This window comes from Ctenopharyngodon idella, chromosome 7 (genome assembly GCF_019924925.1).
Source record: "Ctenopharyngodon idella isolate HZGC_01 chromosome 7, HZGC01, whole genome shotgun sequence".
Taxonomy (NCBI): domain Eukaryota; kingdom Metazoa; phylum Chordata; class Actinopteri; order Cypriniformes; family Xenocyprididae; genus Ctenopharyngodon; species Ctenopharyngodon idella.
In genome coordinates, this window is record NC_067226.1 from 28,815,547 (window position 1) to 28,830,409 (window position 14,863).

Sequence of the window (14,863 nt, forward strand, 5' to 3'; positions counted from 1 at the left end):
AGAAACATTCTGCGATTGTTTAAAAAAGTTGTAAAAAGTTTTGGGTCAACAACAATCTTGTAATACTATTATGTCATAGCCCCTACAGGACCTGTATTGTACATACATCCACTAAGTGACTAACGATTATCCCAAATATAATCATAATATTGTCATATCTTACAGGTGAAAGGTGATCCCACGGGCTCTCGTTTTGAGACTACGGCGACTGGAGCATCTGTAGGCTGCACAAAAGTCTGGCATCTTCTCCTATAAAGCCAGCAATTTCCTGTATCATAATGTAAGATTTTTTAAACAAACCAAACCGACTGGAAATCATGTGCAACTTAAGTTATATTGAAAAGAAAGAGCAATTCTGCCTCTCCCACTGATGTAAAATTGCTGGGTAGCAGCTAAACTGTAACTACTAGGTCTCACACAAAGCTTCTTGTTATTAGCCAGCTAATACAACCACATCCACAAAGATATTTAGACAAAAGATTAGTTGTCGTAAAATCGTTATTGGTGTCAGTAAAACCTATATAATTGAACAGCTCGATTGTGGTCTCAGCCTTGATAAGTTGCGCAAGTAGCCGTGATACACAACTATGCTGCACGATTAAGTCATTTTTCAAAAAGAAAAGCTGCAATTTCAACATGTTCAAGCATCCAGAATTATAGCCACGTTAATAACATTTGTAAGAAACCTAACCATTTGTAAATCCGTAAAGATTTCAGCGAGATAAGAGTATTGTTTTCGTGCAGATCACTCACCTTACATCAGGTACCACAGAGCCCGCCAGAAAGCTTGCCTGTGACAAGATGGCCGCCGGTGATAACGTTAGAGACTCTGCCGTAAGACATCTAGCCTTTATTATGTATATCTATGGTTAGTCTGGCGCTGTCGTCCTCAGACTGTCATGACGTGTGTTACAAATCCTCATGTTTCTGTGCTTCCCCTGTGACCTAGTTTTCCCCATTCTGTTTCATTAGTTCATTTGATTCACCTGTGTCTTATTATCTCTCTAAGTTCCCTTTGTTTGCTTCTTGTATTTAAGCCCTGTGTTCATCCTCATTCCTTGTCCGTTTTCGTCCTTGTATGGTTGTGTTATTCCTACGTGTTATCATTAAAGCCTGTATTCATCTACTCTTCTTTGTTTCGCCTGGTGTTTGAGACCTACTGTAACAGAAGAACGGACCTATACCGAAATGGATTTACCGGCTGTCCAGCTGCTATACATCGACCAGGAGCAGCAGTCCCTCGAGACCCACACCCAAAGGTTTTTAGATCTGGCGTGCCTTACCTACATCCCGGACGCAACGCTGAGTGTTTTTTTCTACATAAGCCTCAGCGCGAAAGCAAGAGCTCGTCTGCCTGGTGTGGGTCCTCGGGGGAATTTTGCCGAGTACGTGGAGTGGGTGCTGGTGAACTGTGATTCTCCATTTACCATCGACATCGCTGATAAAGTCACCAGCCCCGCTCCCCATCCAGAGTTCAGCCTGCCTTCACCCAGCGACACGGACAACAAGCCAGAGCCCACTGCAGATGGAGGTAATCAGCCTGCCGCGAGAAACGAGCCGGAGCTGACAAGTGGGACCGAGCTTCACATCGCCTCAGAACTGGGGTCAACGTGGGCCAACGTGGGAGTCCTCGTGGAGTTCGAGGGGATGGAGTGGAGCCCCGCCCACATTCCCACCACAGAGGGTGAGCAAGCGCTGGACAATTTGTTTTCTTTTTACGACGACTGTATTGTAGAGGAGGATTCCCTGAGTCTCCTTTCCCCGCTGGTTCCATCCCGCCCAGAACTGTCCGTCTCCCCGCTGGTTCTGTCCAGCCCAGAACTGTCCGTCTCCCCGCTGGTTCCGTCCAGCCTAGAACTGTCCGTCTCCCCGCTGGTTCCGTCCAGCCCTGTGTCTCCGGTGTTCCCTCCCAACCTCCCTCTCCCGCCTCCTCTCCTGCTGCCGTTCAGTTCCTCTGCCCAGTCGCCGCTGTCTCACGCTGGCACCTCAGTTTCTCCTTTACCAGCCCTCTGTGGTGTGGATCCACCTCGGGCCAGCCGTTCAACAGCGCCGTCTGGATGCCTGGACCCCTTAGCTCCGCCTCTTGCCTCCGATCCAGTCTCTCCACCTCGGCTCGTCGTCCAGACTCCTCCGCCATGGCTCCTTCCCCCCTCGGCTCCGCCTGGGACCATCGGCCATTCGGCTACACCGGGCTCCCTCGAACCTCCGGCTACACCTTGGTCAGACGTCGCCACGCCTTCGCCACGGACTTACAAGTCGTCTGCTGCGCGACGCCTCTCCACCCCTACGGCTCCGTCTGGCTCCGCCCTCCCTCCGGTTCCGCCTCAGTCCTCTGTCGCTCCAGTTCCACCTCAGACCTCTGGCACCCCGGCTCCTCCTCAAGGGGTCGTCGCCACGTCTCCCTCGTGGCCTCCGAAGCCTGCGGTGTCGTGCCTGGTCGTCGGCCATCCATCTGCGCTCTGGGCTCCTTCTCCATCGGCTCCGTCTCCATCAGTCATCCCCACGGTTTCGTTGAGGAGGTTAACACCATGGCTCCTCCCTCCCTCGACTCCGCCGTGGATCATTATCCTGGCTGAACTCTGGAATTTCCATCTGCTCATCCTGCTCCTGGTCTTCCCCTGGCTCCTCCCACCCTCCACGCCCCCTTGGACTGTGTTTTCTGTTCCCTGGACTCTTTTCTTGTTTTTTGTTTTACTCCGCCCTCCTCCAGAACCCCCACCCTCCCTCCTTAGTTGGACTCTTACGGCGCGAGGACGTGCCTATCCGGGAGGGGGCGAACTGTTACAAATCCTCATGTTTCTGTGCTTCCCCTGTGACCTAGTTTTCCCCATTCTATTTCATTAGTTCATTTGATTCACCTGTGTCTTATTATCTCTCTAAGTTCCCTTTGTTTGCTTCATGTATTTAAGCCCTGTGTTCATCCTCATTCCTTGTCCGTTCTCGTCCTTGTATGGTTGTGTTATTCCTACGTGTTATCATTAAAGCCTGTATTCATCTACTCTTCTTTGTTTCGCCTGGTATTTGAGACCTACTGTGACAACGTGTGGTTCTGCGGTTCTGCAGTTGGTTATTTTTGGAATGAACCACCAGCAGCCGCCGCCAGGTATCAGTAACTCAAATAAGAGCAGTCGAGCGGAACATGAATAGGCCTACATTAGATGCCTCATCGTGGTTTCACTTTGTATTCACTGGACCGTCCGTAATGTGTGTGGCAATGTGAGAGAACTCAGTGTGAGAACAATTACCGGAAGAACTTGAAGTCATTTCAAGAAGGCCTAGATGAACAGAGCTCTACTTGCATACATTATAACAGAGTTTAATATTTTACAATGGATCTTGTTTTCTCTTTCTTCATGTATTTCTGTGTAGTTTTGTCTCCTCCTCCCCCCCCTTCTTGAAGTGCTAATGACTGTTTAACAGGAAGTGTATGTTTTAGCACACAGCACTGTTAAAACAGTCCATTAATGTGACAGTATGGGGTCCAGTGCACTGCCTCTCATACTCTGTGAGTATCATATTCTATACTATGTTTATGTTTTCTGTACAATGCATTTAGCTAAAGACAAAATGATGTTTGTGCTCAGGGAGTGTCTGGATTCACAATCTCGCTGTTTATTGTTGTCTGTTTTTCGAATTCAGTATGATGTTACATGTTGATCAGATAAAGAGTTTTAGAAAGCATGCATTTATCTGTGCTGCATGTGAAAGATGGAGGTGCTCTGTACAAGCTGCTACTTTCATGTACTTTGGCTTGTTTTTGTTGTAATTCTCGTTCTTCCAATTTCAAGTAGTTCAGATAAAGTTAATATGTTAATATGCATTTGTGTTGTATGTTGCTTTATCTTTAATTAAACTCTCCATCAGAGGCTCAGAGAGATTGAGAACAGTGATTGAACACACAATCAGCTTCTCTATCACTTTTTATTCTCTCTGCCTGATTAGGGTTAGAATATATATATATATATATATATATATATACACACACAGAAGTATTTGGACACTTAAATCACTCTGAATTGCATTGCATTAGACATAATATATCAAACCAAGTGGCTCCTGCCAAGAAATGATGCTCAATCTCTTCTCAGAACTTACTTCTCTTTTTTTATGAGACACTTTTTCAGTTATTTTTAACCAGTTGATCTTAGTGTCATATTTAGTTGATGTATGAAGTCAGGTCTTCTCCAGATCATACAGGTGTCAGAATAACCACAGGTTTACATCAACATATGAGCAATGCAATCGATCTGTGTGAAAACACCCTTAGACTTTGTTTTGGGTCCTTTTGTTGTACCCGTTCTGGTTCACTTTAAAAGGAACTGGCATTTGATTCATTCAGTTGTAGCCTACAAAATCACAAATGTCCAAATTATTTTTGGGGCCACTATAAAGTCACAATTAATTTGATGGTTCCACTGTCAAACAGGAAGTGATGATGTGTGTCTCAAAGACTTTGACCTAATTTGGTTTGGACTTGAAAACCAGTGAATAGTCAGAGATGTGAAACGTTAATCATTTTAATGTTAATATTTGCTTGTAACGTGTGTACGCGAGTGTCTTTACAAAGATAATTTTTATGTATCGTGATATAATAATGTCATAGAGGCATGAAAGTTGCCTCATTCTATATATTATTAAATGAGCAAAACACAAATAGGAGAAGCAAAGAGAGGGAATGATACAAAGTAGATATGGATCATAAATAGATATAGAAAAGCAAAATACAAGAAGAGGGAGCAAAACATACAAAACTTCAGAAAAAAAAAAAAAAAGAAACAGCGAAGGACTACATTGCAGAAGCACTACTAAAAACCACAGTCTGACATTACATTAGTTGAAGAGAATAACTTCCTATGTTGTCTGTTGTGAAGCTCAGTGGTTCAAACTACTTCTCTGTTGTTGAGCATAGGGATGCGCGGTATACCGGTACTGGAAAAATACAGGTATTTCAAACGGTACGATATTATGATTTTGCTCATTTCGGTATATGCTGCTGTTCCGAAGTTCACCGCTAGGTGGCAGTGTGCTACCCAAACTGACGCGAAACCGGCAAATGTTACAACATAGAGGAATAAAATGGATAAAGCAGTTGAATCTCACTCAACACGCCCAAAACTAATAATGAGAGCAGTAGACACATAATTTGGAATTACTTTGCTTATAAAAATGATGAAGAACCATCAAACTTTGCCAAGCACCTGTCACTTGCTCATCCTGACTTACAAGACGAGATCGACAGGTCAGTGCGTCATTCAAACGATCAAATTTAGACATTTATATCAACGCAAGTTACATAAGATCATATCGTTAAGATAACACGAAAGCTCCAGCGTGCGTTTGAACCAATGATGTTTAGATCTCATAATATTTGTACTTAAGTTTAGGTAGTTCTAACAGTAGTATTCAGGTACAGAGATGCTAGTTAAAGAAATAAAATAAAGTAAACAAATGTAAAATAACACTGAATAGTCACTGTTAATACATTAAATAGGTAAATCCATACAATTAATGTAAAGTCACAAACGCTATTTAGTGACAGACAGCAGCATGTATTTTTGGCTTCACAGATTCGATAATAGGCTACTACACATGCGATGATACCAGACACGTGCACACATATACATAAAAGGGGGCTTGAGCACCTGCCCTTTTTCTTCCTTGAGAGAAACTGCCCTTTTTTCTAGGGTGCTTTTTTTTTTTTTTTTTTAACAAATGAATATATATTCCTGTTTGCGCACAGCTTCTCTGTCAAACAAATATATTTACTGAATAAAAAATACTATATATATATATAGTATTTTATATATATATAGTTCGGCTATATATCAGTTCGAGTTCACGTCATTCATTCCCCCATGCACGCGCGCCCCGCCCCACTCGTGTTTGCTGCTGGCTGATAACTTGTGACAACTATGCTCGGGAAAAGACAGCAGCTGTCTGGCGATGAGAAGCGAAAAAGAAAAAAACCCTAGAATCCCATGCATCTCTTTCAGGTAGCCTATGTATGTTCACAAACATGTGAAAGTTTTGGCTATTTAAGGGTGAGATTATTTATACGTTTAACGCCGCGTTAATAATTTGACCACCAGCAACGCATCTGCTTGATTTGATACTAATGCAATTTGTCATATTATAATTTCAATTATTTTAATGTGCTATGCACTGCGTTTTGAACTTTGGTAAAGATATCTGTAGGGCTGTCAATACCGGAAGAGGAGCATTCCACGGGCGCGAATCCATGAACCGCATTATTAGACAGTTTTCTAAGCATGCACGATTTATTAAAACCATTTAAAAATCATAATACAGCATTGCATAATGCTATCATTCCTAAATCTACGCTTAGTTACACAGGAGAATATGTTACATCAATAAAAAGTTTAAACCCTTGCTCTGAGTGTGCATGTTTGATGTCCACATATTCTTGTTGAAGAAATGACAGTGGATGTAGCATTTCTATAATAAAGTGGCTGATTATTATTATTTTTATTATTTAACTAATGTTATATTTTTAATTATGCTGGTTGGCCAAAAACAAGGATTTGATCGTGCTGTGTAAGAACAACAATCACCAGGCTTTTGGCGCCCTCTGCAGGCATTTGTTATAATACATATTGTGCACTTATAACATTTCAGGGAGAAAAAAACTCTTAGGCCCAGTTTCACAGACAGGGCTTAGCCTAAACCAGGATTAGACCTTAGTTCAATTAGGATATTTAAGTAGCTTTTATAAACATACACTAGAAAAAAAAAAAACATTACTGGTGTGCATCTTAAGACAAAACAATGGCTCTGACATATTTTAAGATCTGTCAGTACAAGTTACTTTCAGTTAAAACAGATCAAACATGCATTTTAGTCTAGGAATAGCTTAAGCCTTGTCTGTTAAACCGGGGGTCAATGTGTTTAAATATGCAGATTAGCTTGTTTTGGTTAATTTAGAAGAAATCTACAGATGCAAACAGACGGGGGGTAGTAGGTTTAAAACAAACACCATCTAAATGTGTATTTTGGAAGTTTTCTTTCCATTAGAGTAAAAGAAGACTTGGAAGCAAAAATAGACCAAAATCTTAAAATTGTCCACAACATGAAAGAAGTATTCCAATAACACCAAAAGAATTAAAACGATTTATTGATTTGTGCAAAATAAACAAATTATCAGTGAAACTACATCCTTCTCCTTATGCAGTTATTATTCTAAATATATATAGCTACTTGAAAATAGTAGCGTAGAAAACACACACTGTGGCAGAGTTTCCTTTGCTGTTTCCTGCTCTTGTGATAAACCTAGTGAATACTAAAGAAGACCATGGTCTCTGTGTGAACTGATTATTTTGTAGAAATCTGTGGGTAACACTTTAGAATAACTCACGCTATGAAGCATTAGTTAAGCATTAGTAAGTAGTTCATCATTTATAAAGCATTAATAGAGATTAGTAAGCAGTTTATAAATACACCTATAAATGCTTTGTTCTTGATTTATAAGCATATCTGTAATGTGTTTAATAAATGTATTTTCATATTTTATTAATGATCAATTTATCATTTCTAAATTAAGTATTACATTATTTACAAACCATTTCTTTAGTTGTCGTCAGTGTTTCATAAGATCATTTATAAAGTGTAAGTAAATTATTAATAAACAATTTAAATGTACATTTATGCATCTTATTATTTAGACATATAGTAATACTTACTCCGTGTGTTAATAAATGCTTTATTGACACATATTTCTACTGCAATTCATGATTAATTCAGGTAGTTATAAAACATTTAGTAGTTGTCAGTTAACTATTTTTGTGAGCTCATCTAAAGTGAGCACTATTCGTGCCTCGTAAAGCTTTTATAAAGGAGATTTAAGAGATACAGAACATAGACACATTTATTTCAAGGAAAAAAAATAAATCTTTATGATAGGTAACTTGATTAAAAGTAAACCTCTGCAATTTCAAAGAAAATAAAAATCCCTGTACTCTTCCAGAAAGCATAACTGTGCAGTAAAATGAAACTAAGCTTTTGCAATCTGATATAAAAATAAATTTCTGTAAAGTGTAAACATTGCTGAATAAAAATTTACCAGTGCCAACACTGGATTACAGGAGTGCCAAAATACAATAATAATGTAATAAAATATTTCATAGTGTCAAAACTACCTCAGTACTAACTTTAAAACATTAGAGAACAGCAGTGCAGAAGATCACTGAGCCTTTAAATCTCCTTTGTAAAGCTTTACGAGGCATGAATAGTCCTCACTTTAGATGAGCTCACAAAAATAGTTAACTGACCACTTCTAAATGTTTTATAACTACCTGAATTAATCATGAATTACAGTAGGAATATGTATTAATAAAGCATTTATTAACACACTGAGTAACTATTACTATAGGTCTAAATAATAAGATGTATAAATGTACGTTTAAATAGTTTATTAATCATTTACGTACATTTCCTAAATAATCTTATGAACCACTGTCAACTCCTAACTGGTTTGTAAATAATGTTATACTTAATTTAGAAATGATAAATTGATCATTAATAAAGTATGAAAATACAATTACTAAACACATGCTTATTAATCAAGAACAAAACATTTATAGGTGTATTTATAAACTGCTTATTAATGTCTATTAATGTTTTATAAATGATGAATTGACTGTTTACTAATGCTTAACTAATTCTTCATAGTGTGCAGTTATTATAAAGTGTTACCAACTTTTTAAATTCACAGACATAACCAACTGTGTTTATGTGAATACTTACTAAGATGGACGTTTTTTAACAATTTTGTGTGTATTTGACCGTTTAAGGTAAAACAACTCAATTTGGAATGCGCAAGCTCTATACAGGCGGCTTGTGTGTGTGTGTGTGTGTGTGTGTGTGTGTGTTGTTTGTTGTATAAGCGCAAAGAAGCTCTCTCAAAGAGCTCCCAAGTACGTTACTACTGAATGATAAAATCGCTTGGATGTTCAAAATGGGCAAGGTTTAAAAAGGCGTGGGCAAGTGATTTCCGTCAGCGCATATGTACTTAAAGTGCTCTATTTTCGTGCACTAATTTTGTACTAAATATACTAAAGATTCTTCTTTAGTACTTCTTAAGATAATCTTAAGAACATGTAAGTGTACTCAACTGTGCTATTTTGAAACACCATGAAATATGAACTAAAATGTGCTTTTAATATGCTATCTCTGTATTTAAAAAATGTATTTAGTTAACACTTGTAGTACACTATGGGTTCAAGTATACTATAAGTGGTAGCCAATTAGTGATTTGATGTGATAATCTGTGTTGATTAATTTGCTAATAAACATTTGTGGTAATTTCCCGCTTTGTAAATGCGAAACCTGTGAGAATGAGCAAAATTATGTGCAATACTCCAGCCAAAATTTAGACCCTGTATGGTATCGATTTAATACCGATATACCAGTATTAGATTGTGGTACCGTACCGGAACCAAAATTGTGGTATCGGATCATCCCTAGTTGAGCATCAGTGAATCATCAGTGAATCGACTCTCGTATCAGTTCACGAGTTCTGTGACAACATTGTGTGTGATGATGTTAAATGCTGGAGAATAAACCGTCAGTTCTCACCTGGATGAGCATCAGAACAGAAAAACACTTTCAGTTCATGTAGAATAAACTCTAGACATGTTTCAGTGTGTGATTTACATTGTGCTGAATGAATGGAAATGCTTCATATCTTTGTTTCTTCTGCTTTTAGTGCTGATGTCCCTCATCCACTCTGGACTCACTGAAGAAAATGGTTCTGAATCCATGCAGGAAACAACTTCTAAAATGACTTCTGAACCCAATCAACAAACAGAATCTGGAAATATAGCTTCTGAAGGTACTGTGCATTGCTACAGTATTTTTTATTTTTTTAACTAATATGAACTGTGTTGTTCTATTTATTTGTCTACATGGATACATCAGGGGCCGTATTCACAAAACATTTTATCTTCAATTCAATTCAATTCTTCTTTTATTGTCATTGTAAAATACATACAACGAAATGATAAACTTTCCAATGTATACGTAAACAAAGTGCTTATGCTATTGCACATAAGTGATAAATATAAAGTGCATAGATGTTATTGTCATGAATGCATGCTCTTGAATGTCAGGAATGTGTTGTAGTTGGGCATTGTTTTTTCATTTCAGAGTTCAGTAAGGTAACAGCTTTTGGATAAAAACTGTTCATGAATCTTGTGGTGCGTGTTTTAATAGACCTGTAGCGTTTTCCAGATGGTAACAGTTCAAACAGATGATGGGCAGGGTGATGTGAATCCTTCAGAATGTTGTGTGTTTTCTTCAGGCAACGTGTGATGAATATGTCTTCCAGGGCAGGTAACTGTTGGTTTGTGATGATGTTCTCTGCAGTCTTTGTGACTCTCTGTAGAGCCTTTTCGTCAGCTGCAGAGCTGCTTCCATACCACACCAGCATGCCATGTGTGAGTACACTGTTCAATGGAACAGCGATAGAATGACACCAGAAGCTGCTGTGACAGGTTAATCTTCCTAAGCGTTCTTAGGAAGTACAGTCGCTTTTGTACCTTCTTGACTAGCACCATGATGTTTGTAGTCCATGAGAGGTCCTCTGAGATGTATGTTCCCAGAAATTTAAAGCTTGACACTCTTTCCACCTTCTCCCCATTGATGTACAGTGGTGTGTGAACATACTGTTTCTTTCTGAAGTCAGTGATGAGTTCTTTTGTTTTCTTGATGTTTAGAGACAGATTATTCTCTGTGCACCACACCATTAACCTCTGTGCCTCCTCTCTTACCACTAAGAGTTCTCCTAAATATCAGTAAAAGTTCTTAGCAAAAGTAAAAGTTTTCTCTTAAAACCTATTCACAAAGCTGCTGAGACCAACTTTTACTAAGGAATAGAGAGAAATCTTAAGTTAAGAGAAAGGGTGGGGTTGACCTCGTTTCTATGGATGATGTCAGCACACTTACTAGCTATGACCACAGCGATTGGCTGATAGGGGAGGAGTTTCTGTCAGCAATTTAATCATAGAAATGTTGTAGAATGAGGTATCATGTTTCCATATTCAAATAAAGGTTTTAAAATACAAATGTTTACATATTCAAATAAAGGTTTTAAAATACAAATGTTTACATATTCAAATAAAGATATTTTTTTTAAATAAAAATATTTTCATATTAAAGGTTATAAACATTAAACATTCAATTAAATTCAATCTAAGTGTCATTAATAAAACTAGTATATGTTCAGTTAATTGTCAGCCTCTTATATACCTGCTCGAGAGGAGGTATATATACACAGACGAGAGGCGACTCACCTATAGTTACCTCGACAGTTTTCTGCATCCCTCCGCCACACCATTCCTTACTCTCGGCTGGGGATACGGGGGAGAACTCTGGGTTTGGGCTAAATTCCAAGCTCTGAGCCCTCGATCCCCTTGGACAGCACGTCAAATACACTTATTATATTTTATTTTTACTCTATTCGATCATTTGTAAGTGTGAACTCATGAAACAACTGCCACAGGTAATCGGATATTATTTATTTATTTATTAAAGATTTATTTTTGGCGTCTTACCGTAGATTCAAATCTATAAATCAAAAAATATATTGCATTTATAAAGAAAAGGTTCAGCACCCAAGGCTCTATCGCTATTGCCTCATTGGTGTACAGTGTCTTTAGGTGCATTAGGATTGTTTGTGATTTGGTCTTAGTGACTTAGGAGTCCTTATTGTCTACTCCTAAACTTTAACAGATTTTAGCACTAAAATGCTTTGTGAAATACTCTTAGAGCAAAAATTTAGGCGTCTTAAAATAAGGACTGACACGCCCATTATTTTTAAGAGTTTCTCCTAAATCAGCAAGTTAGGAGCTACTTTTAGCCTTAAGATGTTTTGTGAATACGGTCCCAGGATCCCACATTTGTCTCTGCTGTTTTATGTTTATATTTTGCTGTCATATTAACAGCATCTGTTTGTGTAGGAGGTCCTCAGGCTGCTAAAACACTGAAAATCTCTGAAATCTCCTGTTTAATTAAATCAATTAATCAATCAATCAATCAATCAATCAATCAATCAATCAGACCAGTGGTTCAATACTGAATCTCATCTTTGTCTGAAAGGCTGAGAACAAACACCTATAGAGGTTAGACATAAGTTCTCATTTTCGCTGAAAAAAAATAAGTGATGATTTATTCTTATTAAAATCTCTGACTGAAAACAGCCCCACCTGCCGGTCAGAACAGGAACTGTTCAACAGCTTTATAAACACAAACCACATAAAACAAGGGCTTCAAACACAGACTTATCAGATCACTTCACACAGATTATTTGTCTTCTGATCCGTTAAATAATGTTTGAATTGTGTTCTCTCTCCTTTGAGATACTTATGTAACCCGTTGTATCACTCAATGGGCACAGTAGCATGACAGTATAGTTAATGTCTAAGTTCTTAAGGAGGATTTGAGACAGCAGTTTTACTACAAATTGTGAAAGAAGAAAATGGTTTGTATCAGTACCATTAATTGAAAATAATTTAAAGTTTGCAAACATAATCAACAGAACTAAAGGAAATACAATCAGGCCTGTTTGGTATGACCAATAAAAGAAATGTTTCCCCAAACAAAGTTCAGAAAGTCTTTTCCTTGTGTTGTTATTTGTCCTCTGATGGTATGGGTTTGGCGTTTGCTATACTGAACAGCCAATCAGAGTTCTCTCTCTCTCCGACGGCCCGACGCCGATTCAACATGTCGAATCGGCCGAAAAAAGCCGACGAGGACCAACTTAACCGACGGTGCGGAACACACTGAGAAAAATTAGTCAGCCGACGCACAAAAACTGCCTGACGGCCGACCGTCGGCTTGGTGTGTTCCGGGCTATACATTTAATAAGGTTGCCCCTGGACATCAGTTTACGGGGGTAGGCTAAAGGCTATCACTGCTTAATAGAAAAAAAGTTTGTTTCTGTTGCTGTCAGTATTGTTTTTGGAAGTTACATTAAAATGCAGTTAGCAAAAAAAAAAAAGAGTGCACGCAACAGGTGCTGCTTGAAAGAGCATGATGTATCTGTGTATGTTTAATGCATGGCGTGTGGGTTTCACTAGCTCCATTTTCACACATTTTCACACATTTTGATTGATATAATTCTGGATATTTCCAGTTGAAAACTTAGCCTAAGACGTGATTAATAATAAGACCACACCGAGAGAACCCATTATAATCAGTGATGCTGTGACTGTCACTTCTTGTATTTCGGGCACACCACAAGGTGTCACTGTTTCCTCAATGCTTTGCCCTTGCCTACTCTGAGCTCGGCTGCTATGTCTGAGGTAAACCACGCCCTCCTCATTACCCTACGGACAAAGAAATTTAAAAATATATAAATGTAAAAATAAAGAAATGTGGCAATAAAGAAATGTTGAAATGAATAAATGTGGAAATTAACAAATATGGAAATAAATAAATAAATAAATATGGAAATAAATACTAATCGAAATGAATAAATGTATAAATAAACAAAAGAAGAAATAAATAACTGAAAAAAATAAATATGAACATAAATATAGGTTAATAAATATATACATTTTATTTTTGTTTTTTGCTTTTCTATGTACATTTATATATTTATTTATCTATTTATTTTTAATTTTGGCAGACTTGGCACTCCATATTCATGGGGGTTAACAAGATGTGATGCAGTTGATTTTAACAACCCATCTGATTTATCTCCAAATGGTTTTTGTGACAAAACTATCCTTTATCTCTTTGTCACAACATGCATATTTCAATATTGTCTCATCAGTTAGTTAGGCCTATCAATCATATTTCTTACCGTAAACCATTAATTGAACACATATGACTGATTACAGAGCAGCAACGGAGGAATAAAACACTCACCGGAGTTCCTCGAAATAAAAGTACAAAAAGATGTCTCCTCCCCTGGATTCCACAAAAAAAAAAAACTTAAACTCTTTTTCTTCACACTCCATTACTCTCTTTTAAAATATTCGCACTCTGAATCAACAGTCTTTTATTTCCGCTCTTTCTCATTTGTAAAATGGCTCCTTCCTTAATTATTTCACTCATCATGGAGAAGCACCCTCCAGTGGAGAACAGCACTCACTACAACAGTCCTAAGACTAAGGCTGTGTCTGAAATCTCCCCCTAGACCCTTAAAGGAACACTCCACTTTTTTTGAAAATAGGCTCATTTTCCAACTCCCCTAGAGTTAAACAGTTGAGTTTTACAGTTTTCGAATCCATTCAGCTGATCTCCGGGTCTGGCGGTACCACTTTTAGCATAGCTTAGCATAGATAATTGAATCTGATTAGACCGTTAGAATCTCGCTCAAATGACCAAAGAGTTTCAATATTTTTCATATTTAAAACTTGACTCTTCTGTAGTTACATCGTGTACTAAGACCGACGGAAAATGAAAAGCTGCGATTTTCTAGGCTGATATGGCTAGGAACTATACTCTCATTCTGGCGTAATAATCAAGGAACTTTGCTGCCGTACCATGGGTGCAGCAGGCGCAATGATATTACGCAGCGTGTCTCACAAATGTCTCCATGGTTGCAAGGGACACTCCCTGTGCAAGCAGGGGGTCACATGCGCTGCGTAATATCATTGCGCCTGCTGCACCCATGGTACGGCAGGCTAGGCTATGCTAAAAGTGGTACCGCCAGACCCGGAGATCGGCTGAATGGATTCGAAAATGGTAAAACTCAACTGTTTAACTCTAGGGGAGTTGGAAAATGAGCCTATTTTCAAAAAAAGTGGAGTGTTCCTTTAAATAGGGCACTATTTGAGGGGACAGCCATTTGTAGTGGTGTCTGAAACCCTAGTGGACGATGTTGAGTGCACTCATTCAATCC

At 38.5% G+C, this 14,863-nt stretch overlaps 1 protein-coding gene across 18 annotated transcripts in view; it reads left to right on the top strand.

Moving 5' to 3' along the window:
* The window catches only part of LOC127516295 (Fc receptor-like protein 5), a 192,660-nt gene that overhangs the window by 125,647 nt on the left and 52,150 nt on the right, over nt 1-14,863 (top strand). For 8 of the 18 annotated variants that reach the window (XM_051900799.1, XM_051900798.1, XM_051900796.1 and 5 more), the window contains exons 2-4: nt 166-280; nt 3,370-3,505; nt 9,722-9,847. The exons of 6 other annotated variants lie outside the window; for them this stretch is intronic. In XM_051900799.1, coding sequence (XP_051756759.1) covers nt 3,475-3,505; nt 9,722-9,847 — 157 coding nt within the window. In that variant the 5' untranslated portion in view covers nt 166-280; nt 3,370-3,474. Of the gene's footprint in view, nt 1-165; nt 281-744; nt 3,506-9,721; nt 9,848-14,863 lie in introns of all 18 variants that reach the window. 4 more of the 18 variants (XM_051900785.1, XM_051900786.1, XM_051900789.1 and 1 more) reach the window with 4 other exon arrangements.